Genomic DNA, 20179 nt, shown 5'->3' on the forward strand with positions numbered 1-20179 from the left:
ATACATCTTTTTATCTTGTTTACTTTCTTTGGTTTATTTTGAGTTTGTTTTGAGATGAAAGCTTAGCTTTCCAATTTTCAAACCTTTATTTTAATAATATATTTAAAGCCATTCATTTCCCTCTAAGCATTGCTATAGTCACATCCATAATTTTTGCTGTTTTATTTTCATTCAGTAAAACATGTTCTAACTTCTGATTTCCCTTTGAATCTCGGGTTATTCAGAAATGTGCTGCTTAATTACCCAACTTTTGGGGGTTTCTCTAGACTGCTTTATGGCCCAGCATATTATTGATCTTGGTAAGCATCTCACATACATGTGGAAGGAAAATGTATCCACAGCTTTATGTGTTCCATATCTGTCCCTTAGATGGAGCTAAGGTCCAGTCATGTGAGTAAAGATCCCTCCACTCTCTAAGCTGAGACTCTAGATTGAGAAGCAGATAAGCCCTCCCTACTGTGCTGTTTAAAGTCCACAGCCAAAGAATTTGTAAAACAATTGTTTTATGTCATGAAGTTTTTGGGATGGTTTGTTATATAATCGTAAAAAAGTAAACACTATTTTGTAGGCTCAATGTTTATGAGAAAATCTATGCTTCTTCATAATCCTATGGAATTTGGGACCAGAGTTAGCATATTGTGTTTTATATACATTTGGAAGCAGCCAACATTAATAACAAAGACATTGTACAGCTGTAATTCTAGTAGCTTGTATCACACTCTTGAACATAATGTCACCAAAAATCATACATAAAATCTTGTTCCACTCTTTTCTTATGCTATAAACCTTATACTGGAACCATTAACATTTATAAAAATAAAATTTAAATAAAACCCCAAATTCACAGAGCGAATACAAACATATTTAGCTAAATAATGAAGGTAAAATTTAGGTGTTTTTTTTTTAAGATTTTATTTATTTGAGAGAGTGGAAGTGAGGGAGATGAAGCAGGCTCCGCTGAGTGAGAGCCCAATGTGGGACTCGATTCCAGAAGCATGAGAACATGACCTGAGTTGAAGGCAGACGCTTAACCAACTGAGCCACACAGGTGTCCATGAAATTCAGTTATTAAATTCCTAAGAGTACACTTGACAAATGCTTCTCAAGTGAAGGAAAGAAAGTAATTCTAGCTATTCACCTTTCAAATTGCTGGGCAACAAACTTACTGAAATAAAGTAAAATCTCTCTCTAAAATAAACAGGGTGGGCCTTTCTGTAACTTTGCCTCCTGAGCTTCTAGTGCTCCTGGCTGACAAGTAAGTTACAGAATTCTTTTGTCAGTGTACAGTTTGGTCTCCTTTTCAAGGTTGTAGAAGTCCATTAGGCATTTGTTCTATGATATAGTCTAAGGATTGGTGGGCAGAAACACCGTTAAGTATTAGCTTCTTTTGAGTCACTAATGTAAAAACTGCCAAGCTACAGTTAAAGAAAAAAAAGTGTTTATTTAGCCATCCACCAGGATCGTAATAAATAATGCAATATACTAATGTAATAACAGATGTTCTCATGCATTTATCACATAAATATACAAGAAAGCTGGCTTACAGGGCTGCTGGGACAAATTTGGAAAAGTGTATTTGGCAATACAGTGAGTTAACAGTGTTAAGACTATCAAACAGATTCTCTTACCTATCATTTTTTTTGAAATACATCCTCTATATATCAGTGAATAAATGGTAATGTTCCCTTATAGTTTCTACTTTTTATAAACATGCCAGAGCTAAGCCAATTGGCAAAGAATCCAGGTTGATAATTTATCAGTATTCCTAATGGAAACCAGATTTTAGAGAAGAAACAACAAAGATTTAACTCTTGTGCATTTCAATGTGGAGGCTGATAGACTGCAAGCCAGAATCATTGAAACCATAAAATATGTCTGAATGAAATAAAAACCCAAAGTAGTTTATAAATAGTAACTTTGATACTCAATATATAAATGCTGTATAGTATTAGGATGTTTATAATTCAATAAATGACCAATTATCTGACTGTAAAAGTGATGAACTCTGATTAAAGCTTAGTTTTGCTAGTAACTTTCACACAAAGACTTAAAATAGGGTAACCTTTAACATAAAGCTTTAAAACAAATAATTTAAACATATCTTAAACACTGAAAATGTGTTTTTAATTGTTATTTACAGTTAATCAATGATACCAGTGTATAGCTTCATGTAGCCAACTGCCAGTCTTGCATCCCTCTTTCAACATCTGCTATTACAATCTTCCTTATAAATAGGCAAATTAGTTTAGTGAAGGAGAGCGATCTGTGGTCCACAGTAATTCAATGTATGGCCATTTGGTTTGGAGACAGCGTTTAATGGGAGTGTCATCTGTTTGTAGCATAGGATCTTCAAAACCCATAACAACTGCGGTCCCTTCAACATACATTACCTGTTGAACAAAGAAAGCCACAGAGGTCAGTCTTAAGAAGGACAGAGAACTTTGCATGGGCTAGCAAATAAGGCCTTGCATATATATATATATATATAATATTTATTCAGGCCTTGCATATTATTTCATATGGAACTTTAATTTTATTTTGATAGATATTATGAGCAAGAATATTTGCTTACTAGTTAATGTAAAAATGTATTTGGAAACAAGATGGTGATACACATTTTAACTCATAGCTTGGCAGTTCATTTTTAGATATTAAGATCATGACTTCAAAAACATGTGAATCCTAAAATACATGCAGGTTGTTTCTGATAAAGAAAAAATACCATCCTTTAAATAACATATCAGTTGGAAGAAATGTTTATTTATATAACATATAGTTCTTACTGCTTTAATATGGAGGCACTGGAATGGTCATGCTGTCTCATGAGATTAGAAGCTATAATAGAAAAAGAGCTATATATTCAGAGGAGGAGTTCACCTTTTAAAATTTGAAAGGGTTAAAATTTCCACAGATAGGAGCAAACTGGATGTTTGTCAATGAAATCTGCTTTTGTAATTATAAAATGCTATTCATGAGTGTATTCCGTACTACATGAAAAACCATGGGAAAAAAATTAAGGCGGCTGTCAGGGCAGAAACAAAAATCAAACAGTAGAAAAAGTCTGGTAGGTAAAACTAGCCAAGTAGTTTATATACAGTGGTGATGATCATATAAAATATACATGGGCAGATGGATACTAGAAACAAGTTTTATTCTGATTTAATTGCAAAAAACTTTTAGGACTGTCTGTGAAATAATATACTAATACCCTAACTCATTAAAAGAGCTTACTGTGTATATTAAACGAGTCCGTCATTAATCTCTTTTTGTAGGAAGGGAAATTCCAAATGTATAATTTAAAAGGAATAGATACAGACTGTCTTCTTCCAAAGTATATGTATTTTTATATATTAGTGTTTGGTACACAGGATTGTTCTAATTATGTTCTTCCAATATAAAAGCTCTAATCTATCTGAGCAGCCTAAAGAAATAACTTTATTAGTTTTAACTGGGAGTTTTCATAAAAACACATTTGCAATTCTTATTTGCATTAATATATTACTCTCTATGATGAAATCAATTTAATACAATGAGACTACAACTCACATTTTTCAACTCTCCACAGTATAATCTTTTCTGAAAAATGGTCCACAAAGCATTTAACTCAAGTTATTACAATTATCAGATAAAACAGGACCTATTTTATGGGCAAAATCTGATCTAGTAATATCGATACAGCCGAGAGTAACAAAATGTATGTAAATGTAGCTGTTTTGTCACAGTGAAACTATTGTTCCAAAACACTAATGAAGATCTCAATGACTAACATATACTGATCAAATCAAAATACAACCAGTTCTGAAATATGCTGTAGCAGTAAAGAGAGTAAAAGACTCTTGGACAATTTTATGGGAATCAAACCTTGTTACAGACTCATATTTACCAAATTAAGGCGAAGACAAATTACTCTGAATGCTCATACCTTCTCATTATAATTTGACTGCTTCAATCCATTGTAGTGATAGACAGTAAAAGACTCTGGACCACTGGAGCCCTATTATAAATAAAATACTATTAAAACTTTAAAGTTTACTTTTATACTTCGAAAGGAAAATGTAGTTGAAAGGAAAATTCAAGTTTCTTAAATCCATATACTTTGATGGGGGAATCATTTGCTGAAGCAAGAAACTTAAGACCTTATCTACTAAAAAACATAAAAACTTAACTAGTGGCTTCTGGGGAAGATGCTGTAAAATGGGGAAGTACTGATATTTATTATAAGCTCTTCTGGTTTATTTTTTTTTAAAGGACAAGGTTCTAAAAAACAAAAATGTTTCCTAAAATCTTACCTTTTTCTGGTTGTAAATAATTTGTTCCTCTCAATAAATAATACGTAAGAGCAGTAATGTCACTCTTCGTCAGCTTGCAGACAGACATCTATGTACCAGTGTTTTCCACTGGCTTACAAAGGAAAGGGTTTCCACCCACCCTCTCCCATCTAAATATTGTCAACTTCTAAACAGTGAAAAGAGCCTGGTGGGAAATGAAGATGCGAATTACACTTAGAGCCTTTAATAATAACCAATAAAGAAGGGAAATCCTATAAATTCCCATTTTACTAAACTTACAGGAAATCTGATCATGTTAGCCTTACTGCCTTAACCTTCGCTAAAGATCAAGTCCAATTCTCTTAACCTCTTATTCAAGGCCATCAATGGTCTGGCCCCACCTAAGGTACCTGGCTGGCTCCAGTGATCTCCCTCAGGGCCTAGGGCCTCGTGTCCTTTGCCTTAACTGACTGATACAAGGATATGCATGGGACAAAAGCTGGTCCTCGTCCACATTAGAATCTGTTCCATTTTGTAACTCAGAGAAGAGAGCTGCTGGCAACAGTGGCTCGATTTTCTAGAGAACCCACGGGAGAGGGGCAGCCCGCCCCCGTCCTCCCTGCTTCAGTTCCTGAAAGCCTGTAAGCGCTTCCTCACAGTTCTTACCTTTCCTTCCCACTTGTGTCAACTCAGGCTGTGATTTGCAACCAAGAATCCTAAAATACAGAACCAGTCTAGCTTTTATGCCATTTCTCCAACTACTCAGTTGTCTGACTTTTCTGTTGTAGACAAACGTAATAGTCATTTTCCCATGAAAAGACTCTGTTGGCTATTTTGAATTCTTGAAAATTGAGAAAAGAGATCTAATAAATCGGGACGCTTGGATGGCTCAGTCAGTGAAGTGTCTGCTTTCGGCTCAGGTCCTGGTCCCGGGGTCCTGAGGAGGAGCCATGCATCGGGCTTGCTGCTTGGCGGGGAGTCTGCTTCTCCCTTTGTCCCTTCCCCCTACATGCTCTCTCTCCTCAAATAAATAAAATCTTAAAAAAAAAAAATCTAATAAATCTAAGCTTATAACTCTTGTATCTTACTCAAAATGCTTTCTAAAAAATAGAAAAATCAAAAATGTGATAATTTTCTTAATTGCATACATGAGTTGATGGAATTAGTTACTTAAATAATTTGGCTGTTTATTTTCAGAGTTAATGAAAGCAAATATTTCACTGGAATAGATACACAATTTATATTCTTTAGTTCCACTCATGAACAACTGGCAGAAAATGCAAAATATCAACAGAAGGTAATTGTAACACAGTGGCGCAATACCTATCCCGGGGCTGCTCCATTAGCCACTGTCTAGCTGTGTGACCTCAAGCTATTGTTTTACATTTTCTAATCCTCAATTTCCTTATTGCCAAAATGGAGGGAAAATAGTACCTAATTTATAAGGGACACAGTACCTGGGCCATAGTTATGAGCTTTAAAAAAATGGAAGTTGCTTCTGCTATTCTTATTATAAATAAATTGCCTTGAAATGCTTCTGGATTCCTCTGCAGCCCCCCAACCTCCCTCCCTCTCCACTCTGCCTCTCCTTTAGGCAAAGAAGTTGCTCTTCCCTCGCACCTACTTTAAATGTTTGTAGAGATCACTGAAGTTAGATAAATATTTTCCTGGCTGCCCTTCTGACCCATTTTGCAACTTTACTTGATTAAAGGTTTACTGACTTTCACAAAATTGGTCAGGTACAAAGCAGTATAAAGAGGTCTCAGTGGTGTGGACCATGGTCAGAAGGGATGTGCCCCAGAAAGTTCAGAAGCAGGTGAGCGGGCGGGAATGTGCCCAGTCTTTCTCTGAAGCAGCAAGTCTGGCACCATGAGAATCCCCTGGAGGAGGGACCTGAGAAATTGCATTTCTAACAAGCTTTTGGAGATTACATTTTGAAAGACCAGGGGACTAAAATTCTCTTTAATTATCTCAAGGAATAATACAATTAAAAATTTAATTTCTTGAACTAATAAGTTCTTAAAATATTTATAAGTACTATCATGTAATGAATCATATCTGAGATGCAGATTTTCAAGAGCTGGTAACTATCCCACTTTGTTTATACTTCCCAAGCACTTTTCAAAATCTGCCCCCAAATTTAGTGCAATAATTTTAAATTTAATGTTATAAAGTTAATGCTATCATTTACTAAACATTTATTAAGATATCTAAGAGAGAGAGGATATCACAATCCAATAGTCATTTTAATAATGTCAGAAAAAAAAGTTTTTCATGAAGTATTTACCAAAATTTAAAGACCTCTAGCTATTCTGTTATATACTTACTTTGAATTTCACCTCACTTTCTTTACTCGCATTAACCATAACAGATCTAGATTTAGAAAATATGGGTTCTCTTTTAATTACCAAGACTGAATGTCAGTAATGTCTACTCTGTTAAAGATAATTTAAACCTAAAACATAAAATTAACAACTCTATCTTGACCTTTTCCCTCCATGACTTCAAGCTTGGCAGTACATCTCCTTTATAAGAGAGGTGAAATAGAAACTGGCATTTCTACTGAAACACAGATCTTTAACTTAAACCATTATAGTATCTGATGAAATGATCCCACTATGCCTGGCCTAAATTTGGCATCTGGTTTAGCAGTAACATCCTTCACGGAGCTAGGAAACACGAAGAAAAGACAGGCATGGGCTACAGAACTGGCTTTGTCAACGATGTAGAGGTGACTCAGGAGTATGGAGACTAGCGCCTGTCGAAGCCCTGTGGAAGACATGTCCTAACATGAAACAGTACAGCTCCACTCCAAGGTTCTACTTTCACTCAACTAAAATTCTCCTGCAACTTAGGTGTTTCTCCTGCACACAGACTCCTTTACCTTCTTTCTTTATTTAAATGTATTTTAAAAGTTCCAAAAAGGTAAGTACCATTTATGAGTAAGAATGACCTGAGAGCAGGAAAACAGGGTGCAGGAGGGTAGAGAGGGTCTTTCTCTTCTTACTGCGCGCACTTCTCATTGTTACAGCTCCTTTAAAAACCAGTACCCTAGCTGTATGTGCCGGTGCATGCGCGCTCTTCCACTTCCCCCTCCCCAGAAATTCTGCATTACTGTACTGGAACACACATACCCTTTTATCCTCTCTGTATGGGAAAGTATTTACATCGTAACAGCACTTTCTTCGTCTTCTAGCTGCATGTTATACCATTTTACATGAGTAGAAAAGAAATGCTGAAACAATCATGAAATGCTCATCCCAGGAGAACAAAACATATAGTATGTCTTCAATTATGTTACCTGATCGGGAAAAAATTCTTGAAGGAATGGACCCAATAAGATGATTCCTAATCCTTCCGGATCTAGTTTATTCTTCATGAGATTGATACTACGGGGAGGGAAAAAAAAAAAAAAGAAAAACAGTGGAATACCCAAGGAGAAAAAGCTTATTTTCCTTCTTTCATAGAGATTAAATTAGTAGTACTATAACACATCTCACTGCCAAAAATCTTAAGAGCTGTTCTTTTTAGACCGTTAGTGACAAATACACAGGAATGACATCTAATTTGCCAAAACTTGGTTATTTTTAAACCAGAGTACTCTGTTACTATTTAGAATTTAAATGATGATGACGACTTTGAAACACTGCCCCTTATTAGGTAAAGTAATTTCAAAAGCTTGGGTTGTAAACGCAGGCTTATAACCTCCCAAAGGCAATTCTCTTTGCTTCATAGGTATGCCTGAATTTAACAATCATATGAGCCACTGAACTTAAAAAAAAAAAAATGTTTAAGCTCAAAGAGAAAAAGAAACCATGTCAAAGGCACTTCAGATAATCAAAAACATCTCCCAAAAGGCTTACTTTCAAGAACCAAATGCAAAAGAAGCTAAAATTGAGACAATGTAACTGAAGGGTATAGGGTGAAGAGGCACAGAATGCTGAAGCACAGCGAGTGACCGCAAGAGGCGCGGACTGTGCAGACTGCGTTGTTCCAGGAACAGCCTACCGGGAACACGCTTTGCTTGCCATGTAGGTGGAGCCAAGGCTGGTGAAAGGGGTTAGGTGGAACTGGGAAGGCAGAGTTGTAAAAATGAAAATGGTCTTTGCAGAAAATTTTCATTTTCTATGTTCTACTCCCAGACCTTTTTTTTTTTTTTTTTTAAGATTTTATTTATTTATTTGACAGGCAGAGATCACAAGTAGGCAGAGACAGGCAGATAGAGAGAGGTGGAATTAGGCTCCCTGCTGAGCAGAGAGCCCAATGTGGGGCTCGATCCCAGAACCCTGGGATTATGAGCCAAAGGCAGAGAGGCTTTAACCCACTGAGCCACACCAGGAGCCCCTCTCTCCCAGATCTTAAGTGACAGGTTAAATATACCTTGTTACATAATGCAAAGGATATGATGGTAGAGCGGGTCTGAGTAAGACTGGGCATGTTAGGTTAGATTAGGGCATGAAACAAATGAAGGCAAGGTCATATTTAATGTATTTAATTCATTAATCTTAATGCGGTGCTATTTGTTTATAGGCCATCACATATTATAAATGTGAGTAGGCCAAAATACAGAATGAAAAACTCAGTCCAATTTGTCAGCTACCTCTAGGAAAAACAATCTAACTCAAGTGCACTAACTTTATAATTGAAGGTATGTTATGTATCCTGATGAATAAAGGAAAATTAAGTAGACGATAGCCACATACGTAAGAATTTGAGGGAAAAAAAACACACAACTTTTTTTTTCTCCTTTCCCTCTTAAGAACTGTCAACAATCAAAACTGCTTGAGTTCAATTCTCTTTTGCAAACTACAGTGATATAAACAAGATGGTTTCTATTTGGAAATCCATTTAGAAGAAATAACGATTTGCGATTTTACAAAATACATAATTACAATTATACCATTTATTGGACAAGTTCATTTTTCTGAATTGAGTTCCTCCTCTTTAAGTTAGAAATGATTATGTCTATTAAGAATGAATAATATCAGAGCTCTAGTAATAGATAAATTAATTCAGATGTGAGCCATTTGAAAATGTGTTTCATACTCTCAAACAAAATGTAGCAAGCTATTTAAAAACAGTTTTAAATATCAAGTTCTAAAAACTGTGTATTTAAATGTTTGATGGTGCTTTTGCTGAATCTTTTCTTTTGTTTTGTAAGCTCTAATTTGTTCATTGTCAGATAACTTTGAGACTGAAAATTAAAATCTACCGAAGGAAAAGTTAGTATAGATCATAGTGATCTCTGTATTTTCATATTTGAGCAACAGATATATCCCCTTAAGAGATTCTCATCGATATCAAAAAGCACACATTTATGAAAAGTTAGAGATGTATCAATTTACAAAGTATCAAAAGAGGACATTTAGCAATACTGAAAACTATATTCTGTAACATACTGGGGTTGCTTACAAAAAGGTTTTAGATCAGTCAATTTAATGATATACAATGTGCAATGTCTTCGATCAAATGTCTTTAAGACCAAGTCCGAAGCTTGCCGGTCCTTTAAGTGAGACGACTAGCAATATGGACATCATAGATATCTGTCATTACTTTCAGATATGCACAGAATTTTTAAAAATGGAGAAGGTTTTATAGTGAGAAAAAACAATAGGAAAAGTGTGGGGAAAAGGTCATTTTAAGTATGTTGAATCTGCTATAAATACTGCTTTCTCCTTACATCTTTGCTTTACATAAAGAACTAAGCTTCCTATACTCAGGTTTAGATTTTTAAAGAAGGCAAAACTGTGTCATGTTTTAAATGTGATAGACTCTTTCTGAGTCCATTAAATAATACTTCCTGTTTCGCTTACTATTCAGGATCGGAAACAAGGTCCAATGCTTTCATCACATCTTCTAGAAGTGAATCAGGTATGAATCCATTATCTGGGGGAGAAAAACAGCATTAGCATCTTGAGTAAGAGTTTGCTTTAAGAAATGCTAGGAGAAAAATCATGTGAGAGGCAACTGTGCCTATTATTAGATACTCTCTTCTTTGACTTTTCTGGGCACAGAGGCAATGATTTATTTTTCTAATAAAAAAATCCCACATGACTTGTACCTGAGAATTCTCAGGAAACTTAAAAGTGAAATTACTCCTTAAAAAAGGTTATAAATGTCAAAGATAAAAGTATTTTTCTATTTAAAGTTATCATAATTATTTAGTAATTAGGTATGTTTGTCTTTGAATAACAGTGTGAACCTTTAAATTCCCTTTAAGAAAGCCAATTAAAATAAGTCTTTACCACCAAATTTCTTTAGTTACAATGTCAGTTATAATGTCATTCTTTTTGAAAGAATGTTAATGATACGCTGCTCTAAGACCAAGAGCTATCCCTATAACAGACTTCATTTAAGTAAAAGCCATAGACTTAAAGGGAAAAATTCAAAAGTTGAGAATTTGGGACAGAAACAAACGGTTGATGAAGATGAGTTTATGGAAAATATTCCTTTTCTTGGGCTTGCTGAGGAAATAGCATTGGGAAAGGGCCCAAACTCGGATGATGCAATAGCACATGACACACAAAGGCGTGTAGGGGCACTTGAAATCACAGTTTTAACAAGCAAGTTCATTCCCTTAAATGTGCAGTGTCTGAGTTTCTCTACCCATTTACTCATTCCTGGAGACTATTTCAGCTTTAAATCAACTTTCCACACAATATCCTTTTCGGGAATTAGATATTTAAAAAACAAAGTCTTGTCATGGAGAACAAGATGTACAAAAGGCCCACTTCTATCTTACTCCAGAATACAGTGCAGTGGTTCTTTCGGGATGTGGCATATACTCTTTCAGAAAGGGAAGAAAGAAGTTAAGATTTTATAGTCTGAAACTCTTAAGCAGATGCTTAGCCATTTGAAGAAAAATTGGCCTTGCCTAAAAAACAAAGAATCATTTAGGATATATAGATATAAATACCTATATCTATTTTTAAAGAAGATTTTATTTATTTATTTGACAGAGAGAGCACACACAAGCAGGGAGAGCAGCAGAGGAAAAAGCAGGCTCCCTGCTGAGCAGGGAGTCCAGTGCAGAACTTGATCCCAGGACCCCAAGATCATGCCCTGAGCCGAAGGTAGACACTTAACTGAGTCACCCGGGGCCCCCTTATTTAGGATAAGTAAAAATGTATAATTTTTAGAAGGGAAGGTTTAATTCCCAGATTTCAAGTTACCAGTAATCTGAGGTATAGAGAGTAAAGAACTTGTTTGAAGGTAAGTGTGAAAATACTCAAGCTTTGTAAGCTTAAATTTGATCAGTTTAAAAGGTAGAAAACTCATTTGTTTAGCTAAGTCACAGCTAAAACCTTAGCATTCAAAATGTAAAACAGGCTTTACTTGGCCCCTAGTTGAAAGGGACAATTCTCTCCATAGGTTTCCTTATTTTGGGGGCTATGTGTATATTCACCTGATAAACAGTCTGTATTACAATGTTCCTCAGGAACCCTGAATGGTGGGCAGTCTTACCACTTCTTAACATAATAGAGACTAAACCAGGAGCTAACTGGCCCTATAAAGTAGGCAAACAAAAACTGGGGCAACAAACAACCTTCTTCACTCAAACACGATTAACCTCAAGCATACATAGTCCAGCATATTTTTAAGATACTTATGAGTATCTTAATCACACACATTCTCGAGAACAACAGTAACTACCAGCCCAGTGATTCTACATTTAGGGTATTTTAAAGCTAGACTGTAGTGTAATTTTCATAATACACTGAAGACTTTTACTATACCCCCGATTAGAAGAGGTGATTTGGACAATTGCTTACCTTTTTAAAACCTTTATTTTGATATTACTTTATTCTTGAATTCATACCAAATAAAGTATTAGGCAAAATCTTTAGAAAAAGAAATATTTAAGTCTGAAAGCAGATGAAGCTTAGGACATCTAGTATTTAGGCACCGATTCCCTGAGAGATGATGGAAGTAGATGCTGCAATGATAAGCCCTTGGTACCAACAACAGAGGAAATACCGGCAAGGACCATTTGCTGACCGTCACACCGGACCACAGCAGCGCTCTAGACCTTGAACGCACGGGTAACCGGAGGCGGCGAGAGGACGAGAGTGCACCAGCTGTGATCTTAAGCAGGTAACATGTAAGTGTTCTGGTATGGTTAAGTTGTGTTTAAAACACTTGAAAAGGGAAAAAGCTGTGTCTTTAGAAGAAAAAGAAGCTTTAACTTAACAGACTGTAAAATGTGTCAAGTGGCTGAGAGGAGGAATAACTGCGTGTAAAGAAGCACTGGTGCAGGAGAACGCAAGTGACAGTCAAGGGAGTCGTTTCCCGAGAAGCTTCACCATTTGCACCAAATCCCGATTTCTGTTCTGAAAGACAAGGGAAGAAAAGGGAAAGCCTGGCAAGTCTGGTCACCAGTCAAACTGTGCTGCAGGAGGAAAGCAAAGCCCAGAATTAGCAGAGAAAGCAGGAGACAACTTGTGAGAAGATGGAGGACGGGGGCAGGGGGGAGCGGGGACACGGCCGCACTTAGGACTGTAACGTTTTCAAACCACTGTAGGTGTGAGAGAGTCAAGTTTTTTTGGGAATACAAAATAAAACTGAGATCTAAAAGTAAGTTAATGCCAGTTTTAGTCAAATAATAATTTTTCTTTCACTAAACGATGTATTATTATACTTTACTTAACCTTATTATTAAAAATTTAATAACACATAGCTGCAATGTAATATAACCAGTAGAAAAAAGTATGCAACCTTTGTTCCCAGGCAAGGGAACGAAGAGGGTACCCCCCTATTTTATCCATATCTTTGTCAACACTTATTTCTTGCATTTTTGATACCAGATAATTCTGACTGATGTGAGGTGACATCTCATCATGATTTTAGGACACCATCATGAAGTTAAGACCTTGTCATGTTTCAGCGTTCCTTGGCCTCTTTGCCTTCGTATTACTACTGGTTTGCTCGTCTGGCTCCCCAGTAGATGGGAGCGCCTGAGGAGGAAGGGCTGCCTGACACATGGCTGCCCAACAAGCAGTGTCATGTCTGACCGTTCAAACTAGCCTGAACAAGTTTCAACAAGGTTCAGGCACCATAGTTCAACCAAAAACACTGTGTAAGCACTTGAAAAATCAGAAAGAAAGGAGTAGTGAATTTACGGGCTGGCCTGCAAAACCCCCTGTATTATGTGACAGAAAAGCTACAAAACCTGGAGCAGAAGGAGGGCGGGGACGACACCGGTCGGGGTAAGTGGGGGTGGCAGGAGGGAAGCAGCAAGGGAACAGAGGAGAAAATGGCTCCATTAAGAGGAATAGAGAGAACTGAACTGAACAAAAGGAATTTCTAGAGAATGCCTAAGGACTGATGAACAGGAAACAACCTCCAAGTGAAATTATTCTCAAGGTTACATAAATGCACATTAGAATCAGAGTCAGTGTATCTCATAAACATAAGGGAATAGCATTTAAATTAGCTTAAATAGGCTAGCTTTAAATAGGCTTAAGTTTTAGATTTGAAGTTCATACCTCATGATCCCCTTCACCCATTTCATGCCCCTCCAACATCCTCTCATTTGGCCACCAGCAATTTGTTCTCCATGAGTCTGTTTCTCTTGTCACCCTTGTTGTTGTTGTAGTGTTGGCTTGCTCCTTTATTTTTTGGATTCCACATCTAAGTAAAATCATATGGTATTTTCCTTTGTCTGGCTTATTTCACTTAGCCTTATACCCTTTGGATCCATGTTGTTGTAAATGACAAGATCTCATTCTTTTTTATGGCTGAGTAATATTCCTGTATATATACCACATTATCCATTCTTCTATAGACACTTGGGTTGCTTCCATTATCTTGACTATTGTAAATAATGCTGTAGTAAACATAGGGGTGTCTATGTCTTTCTAAATCGATACTTTCCTTATCTTCTGGTAAAATACTTGTACTTTTAGTTTTTTCTGGAAATTCCATACTGCTGTCCACAATGCACCAGCCTATATTACCACTCCTACTGCATGAGGGTCCCCCCTTCCCCCCCATATCCTTGTCAACACTTATTTCTTGCATTTTTGATACCAGATAATTCTGACCGATGTGAGGTGATAGCTCATGATTTCGAGTTGCATTTCCTAAATTTCCATTTCCACTAATGTGATGTTGAGCATCTTTTCATCTGTATGTTGGCCATCTGTAGGTCTTTTTTGGACAATATGTATAGAAGTGTTCTGCCCATTTTAAAATTGGATGATGTGCTTTTCTGGTGTTGAATTGTATGAATTCTTTATATATTTTGGATAATACTCCCTTATCAGATCTATCATTTGCTAATACTTTCTCTCATTCAGGGTTTGCCTTTTTGTTTTGCTGGTTTCCTCTGCTGTGCAAAAGCTTTTTAGCTTGATGTAGATGCAATAGTTTGTTTCCCTTGAGGAGACAGATCCAGAAAAATATCACTAAGGTTGACATCCAAATTACTGCCTATGTAGGTTTTCTGAGGGTTCATTTTTAGGAGTTTATGGTTTCAGGTCTCATATTTAAGTCTTTAATCCATTTTGCATTTTTGTGCAGGGTTTAAGAAAGTGGTCCACTTTTCCCAGCACCATTTTAGAGATTGTCTTTTTCTTATTGTATAGCCTCCTTTGTCATAGTTTAAGTGACCATATATAAGCATGGGTTTATTTCTGGGCTCTCTATCCTGTTCCATTTGTCTGTATGCCATACCACACTGTTTGGATTATTATATAAAATCTAGAACTCCAAGTTTGTTCATTTTCTCAAGCTTGCTGTGGCTTTTGAGGTTAATACGTACTTTAGGATTTTTTTTCTTCAAGTTCTATAAAAGCCACTATTGCTATTTTGATAGGGATTTCACTGAATACACTGTAGACTGCTTGGGGTGCTATCAATAATTTTAACAATATTACTTCTTCCAATTCAAGAGCCTGGTATATCTTTCCACTTATTTGTGTTTTCTTCAATCTCTTTCAATGTCTTGCAATTTTAATTTTTTTTTTATTTTTTAAAAGATTTTATTTATTTGACAGAAATCACAAGTAGGTGGGGGGGGGAGCAGGCACCCTTTTGAGCAGAGAGCCCAATGTGGGGCTCGATCCCAGGACCCTGGGATCATGACCTGAGCCAAAGGCAGAGGCTTTAACCCACTGAGCCACCCAGGTGCCCCTGTCTTGCAATTTTTAGAGAACAGGTCTTTTGTCTTCTTGGTTAGATTTATTATTACATATTTTATTCTGTTTGATAGAATGGTAAATGGCATGGTTTCCTTCATTTCCCTCTTGTTAATTATTAGTGTATAGAAACACAACAGATTTGTGTATTGATTTTGTATCCAATTCTTTTCATAATTTTCTTCTAGTTGTGGCCTTCTTCCACTTAAAATAGTCCTTTGAACATTTCTTGTAAGATTTTAGTGGTGAGGAACCCCTTTATCTCCTCTTTAATTCTTTTTTTTTAAAATTTTTTTAAAGATTTTATTTTATTTATTTGAAAGAGAGAAAGCATGATAGGAGAGAGGTCAGCGGGAGAAGCAGACTCCCTGCCGAACAGGGAGCCCTATGTGGGACTCAATCCCGGGACTCCAGGATCATGACCCGAGCCGAAGGCAGTTGTCCAACCAACTGAGCCACCCGGGTGCCCCTCCTCTTTAATTCTTAATGATAGCCTAGCTGAGTTGAGTATTCTTGGCTCTAAGTTTTTTTTTTTTTTCCCCTTTCTTTCTTTCAGCACTTGAACATTAGCCACTCCCTCTGGCCTGCAAAGTTTCTGCTGAAAAATTAGCTGATAATCTTTTAGGGTTTCCCTTGTATGCTTTTCCTCTTGCTGCTTCTAAGATTCTCTTTACTGTTTTCTTGGTGTGGATCTTGTTTTCCAGGGGATCATCTTGTTTGGGGATCTCTGTGTTTTATGGACCTGGATGTATATTTCCCTTCCCATATTAGGTAAATTTTCAGCTGTTAATTCTTCAAATAGGTTTCCCCACCTTGTTTCTCTCCTTCTGGGACCCCTACAATGAGAATGTTATTATGGTTGATATGTTGCTGAGGTCTCCTAACCCATCCTCACTTTTTAATTTTCTCTTTGCTATTCAGCATTGTTGCTTCTTATTACGGTTTTCTAGACTGCTGACCCCATTCTTTTGACTTCCTCTGGTGCATTGTTCACTTTAGTTACCATTTCCTCTGTGGCTGGTTATGTTTTATAATTTCTATCGCTTTGAGTAAGTGCTCACAGATTTCATCCACTGTGTCTTTATGACCATTATTTTGAATTCTTTATTGGGTAGACTGCTTATCTCCCTTATGTTTAGCCCTTTTTCTTCCCCTGTAGTTTTGTCTTGTTTTTTTCATTTGGGACATAGTCGTCTTCTCTACAATTCTGCATGGGAGTCCCATATGGAAAAAACAGAACTGAAAACTTTGGGAAGCAAGAGGGGACATCTAGATACATGAAGTTCAAAGGTCCTGAAAGCTCTTCTTCACCAAGACATATTACTGTAATCAAGCTCTCAAAAATCAAATACAGAATTATGAAAGCAGCAACAGAAGAAAAGACTCATCATATATAATGGAATCTCAATCAGGCTATAGGTAGCTTTTTCAGCAGAAAACTTGTAGGCTCAGAGAGCAAGTGCTCAAAAGAAATACTTTCTCTCCTTTCTGAATGACAAAAGCTGAGGTAGTTTATTACCATGTACCTACCCTGTAAGAAATAATGAGGCTTTTAAAGCTGAAATCAAAGGACACTAAATTAGTAACATTAAAATGTAAGTATAAAATTCACTGGTAAAGGTGAATATACAGTCAAATTCAAAATTCTCTACTGGAAGTGTAATAGAAGACTGTTTATGTCAAACACCTCAAGGAACTAGAAAGAAAATAATAAAGGAACAATAATCAGAGTGGAAATAAATGAAATAGAGGCTAAACAGAAAAATATCAATGAAATGAAGAGCTGTTCTTTTTTTTTTTTAAAGAGAACTGAGAAACCTTTAATTAGATGTACCAAGAAAATAAAAGATGACGCACATAAAATCAGAATCAAAGACATGACACCTGATACCACATAATACAAATGATCAGAGGAGACTATTAACTAGACAGAAGAAATGGATAAATTCCTAGAAATCTACAACAGACCAATTGTGAATAAGGAAACTATCACTAAAAAAGTCTGTCAACAAACAAAAGTCCAGGCCCTGCTGGCTTCACTGGTGAATTCTAAATATGTTAGAAGAATACATACCAATTCTTCTCAAACTCTTCCAAAAGTAGAAAAGACATGAATATTCCCAAATGTTTTCAGGAAGCCATGATTATCCTGATACCCAAACTAGACAAAAATGGCACAAGAAAGGAAAATTGTAGGCCAATATTCCTGATAAACACAGATGCAAAAATCGTCATCAAAGTATTAGCAAATAAAATTCAACAATACATTAAAGGTATCATATACCACAATCAAGTGGGATTTATTCCAGGGATGTGAGGAAGGTTTGACATCCACAACTCAGTATACCCCGTTAACAGCATGAAGGCTAAAATAAATCATATGATCATCTCAATAGACGCAGAAAAAGCCTTTAACAAATTGAACAATTCATGATTCAAACTCTCAACATAGCAGATATAAAGGGAACTACCTCGACATAATAAAGGCCATGTTTGACAAGCCTACAGCTACTGTAACACTCAATAGTGAACAGCTGAAATCCTTTTCTCTAAGGTAAGGAACAAAGATGTCCCCTCTCACCATTTTTATTCAACATAGTATTAGAAGTCCTAACCAAGCAGTTAGGCAAGAAAAAGAAAAGTCATCCAAACTGGGAAGGATGAAGTCAAACTGTCACTATGTGCAGAGAACATGACATTCTATATAGAAAACCTTAAACACTCTACTAAAAAATGGCTTAACAAATTCAGTGAGGTTGCAGAATAAAAAAAAAAAAAAATCTGTTGCATTTCTATACACTAATAATTAACTAAGAACACAATTCCAAGAAGAATATAATTTAATAAGGAAGTTGTAACACTTTAATGAAAAGAAAGTGAAGATACAAGTAAAAAGCTACTCTGTGTTTATGGTCTGGAAGGATTAATACTGTTATAATGTCTGTACTACCCAAAGCACTCTACACATTTGATGCAATCCCTATCAAAATACCAATGGCATATTTCACAGAACTAGAATGAACATTTCTAAAATTTATATGGAACCACAAAGACCCCAAATACCCAAAGCAATTCTGAGCAAGAAGAACAAAGCTGGAGGCATCACGCTTCCTGATAGGAAAGTACATTACAAAGTTACAGTAATCAAAACAGTATGGTATTAGCATAAAAACAGACAAATAATGGCACAGAACAGAGATGTAAACCCACAAGTGGCCAATTAATTTACAACAAAGTAATCTACAACAAGGAAAGGACAGTATGTCTCTTCTGTAAATGGCATTGGGAAATCTGGAGAGCTATATGCAAAAGAATGAAACTGGACCACTGTCTTACACCATACATAAAAACTTAATCCATTTAATAACTGAGTATCAGAAAACATGAAAGTCCTATTATGAAACATAGGTGGTAAGCTCTAGGACATGTCTTGGCTATGACTTCTGGAATTTAACACCAAAAGCAAAGGCACCAAAAGCAAAAATACATAAAACTAAAAAGCTACAGGGGCGCCTGGGTGGCTCAGTGGGTTAATCCTCTGCCTTCGGCTCAGGTCATGATCTCGGGGTCCTGGGATCGAGCCCCACGTTGGGCTCTCTGCTTGGCAGGGGGCCTGCTTCCTCCTCTCTGCCTGTGTCTCTGCCTACTTGTGATCCCTGTCTGTCAAATAAATAAATAAAATCTTAAAAAAAAAAAAACAAAACTAAAAAGCTACACAATAAAGGAAACAATCAATGAAATGAAAAGGTAACCTACCAAATGGGAGAAAATATTCGCAAATAATACATCTGATACGGGGTCAATATCCAAAATACATGAACAACCCCTACAACTCAAGAGCAAAATCCCCTAACATTAATTTGATTAAAATATGGGTAGAGGATCTGGATAGACATTTATCTGAAGTAGATACACAGATGGCCAACAGGTATATGAACAGGTACTCAATATCACTAGCCATCAGGTAAATGCAAATTGAAGCCATAATGCAATATTACCTTATACGTGTTGAATAGCTATTATCAAAAAACAAGAAATAACCAGTGTTGGCAAGGATACAGAGAAAAAGGAACATTTATGCACTGTTGATGGGAATAAAAAATGGTGCAGCTGCTCTGGAAAATAGTAGGGAAGTTCCTTAAAAAATTAAAAACCTAACTCGCAAAGATATATGCACCTCCATGTTCACCGCAGCATTACTTATAATACCTGAAATATGGAAGCCACCTAAGTGTCCATCAATGGGTGAATGGAAAAAAAAATTACACAAAATAGAATATCACTCATCAATAAAAAAGGAAATCTTGCCATTTTCTACAACATGATGGAAGGTGAGGGTATTATGCAAAGTGAAATACATCAGACAAATGCCATGTGATTTCTGTTATGCGTGGAATCTAAAAACAAAACTTGACTCACGGATAAAGAGACTAATTGCTTCGGGGGGGAGGCGTTGGTGGTAGGGGACAGAGGAAGTACAGGTTGAAGGGCATCAAATGTGTAGACTTCCAAGCTGTAACTTCTAGGAATGTAATGTGTTGCAGGGTGATTGCAGGTAATACTGTATTGTATATTTGAAAGATGCTCAAGGAATAGACCTTAAAACTTCTCACCACAAGAAAAAAACCTAAGTATGGTGATGGATGTTAACCCGACTTACTGTGATCATTTCACAATATACATACTCATTATGTTGTACAGCTGAAACTGTTTCATGTCAATTATACCTCAATGAACAAACAGAACATTCTCATTCTGTAATGGTGTGTAAAT

At 36.3% G+C, this 20179-nt stretch overlaps 1 protein-coding gene across 4 annotated transcripts in view; it reads right to left on the reverse strand.

Moving 5' to 3' along the window:
* Positions 1-1421: 1421 nt before the first annotated feature.
* The window catches only part of MINDY3 (MINDY lysine 48 deubiquitinase 3), an 81949-nt gene continuing 63191 nt past the window's right edge, over positions 1422-20179 (reverse strand). For 3 of the 4 annotated variants that reach the window (XM_004757566.3, XM_004757565.3, XM_045069102.1), the window contains 4 exons: positions 10082-10154; positions 7570-7657; positions 3923-3994; positions 1422-2390 (listed from right to left, as the gene is read on the reverse strand). In XM_004757566.3, coding sequence (XP_004757623.1) covers positions 2241-2390; positions 3923-3994; positions 7570-7657; positions 10082-10154 — 383 coding nt within the window. In that variant the 3' untranslated portion in view covers positions 1422-2240. The remainder of the gene's footprint in view (positions 2391-3922; positions 3995-7569; positions 7658-10081; positions 10155-20179) is intronic. The other variant, XM_045069101.1, reaches the window with a different exon arrangement.

This window comes from Mustela putorius, unplaced genomic scaffold (assembly GCF_011764305.1).
Source record: "Mustela putorius furo isolate JIRA1106 unplaced genomic scaffold, ASM1176430v1.1 tig00003913_pilon_pilon_pilon, whole genome shotgun sequence".
Classification (NCBI taxonomy): domain Eukaryota; kingdom Metazoa; phylum Chordata; class Mammalia; order Carnivora; family Mustelidae; genus Mustela; species Mustela putorius.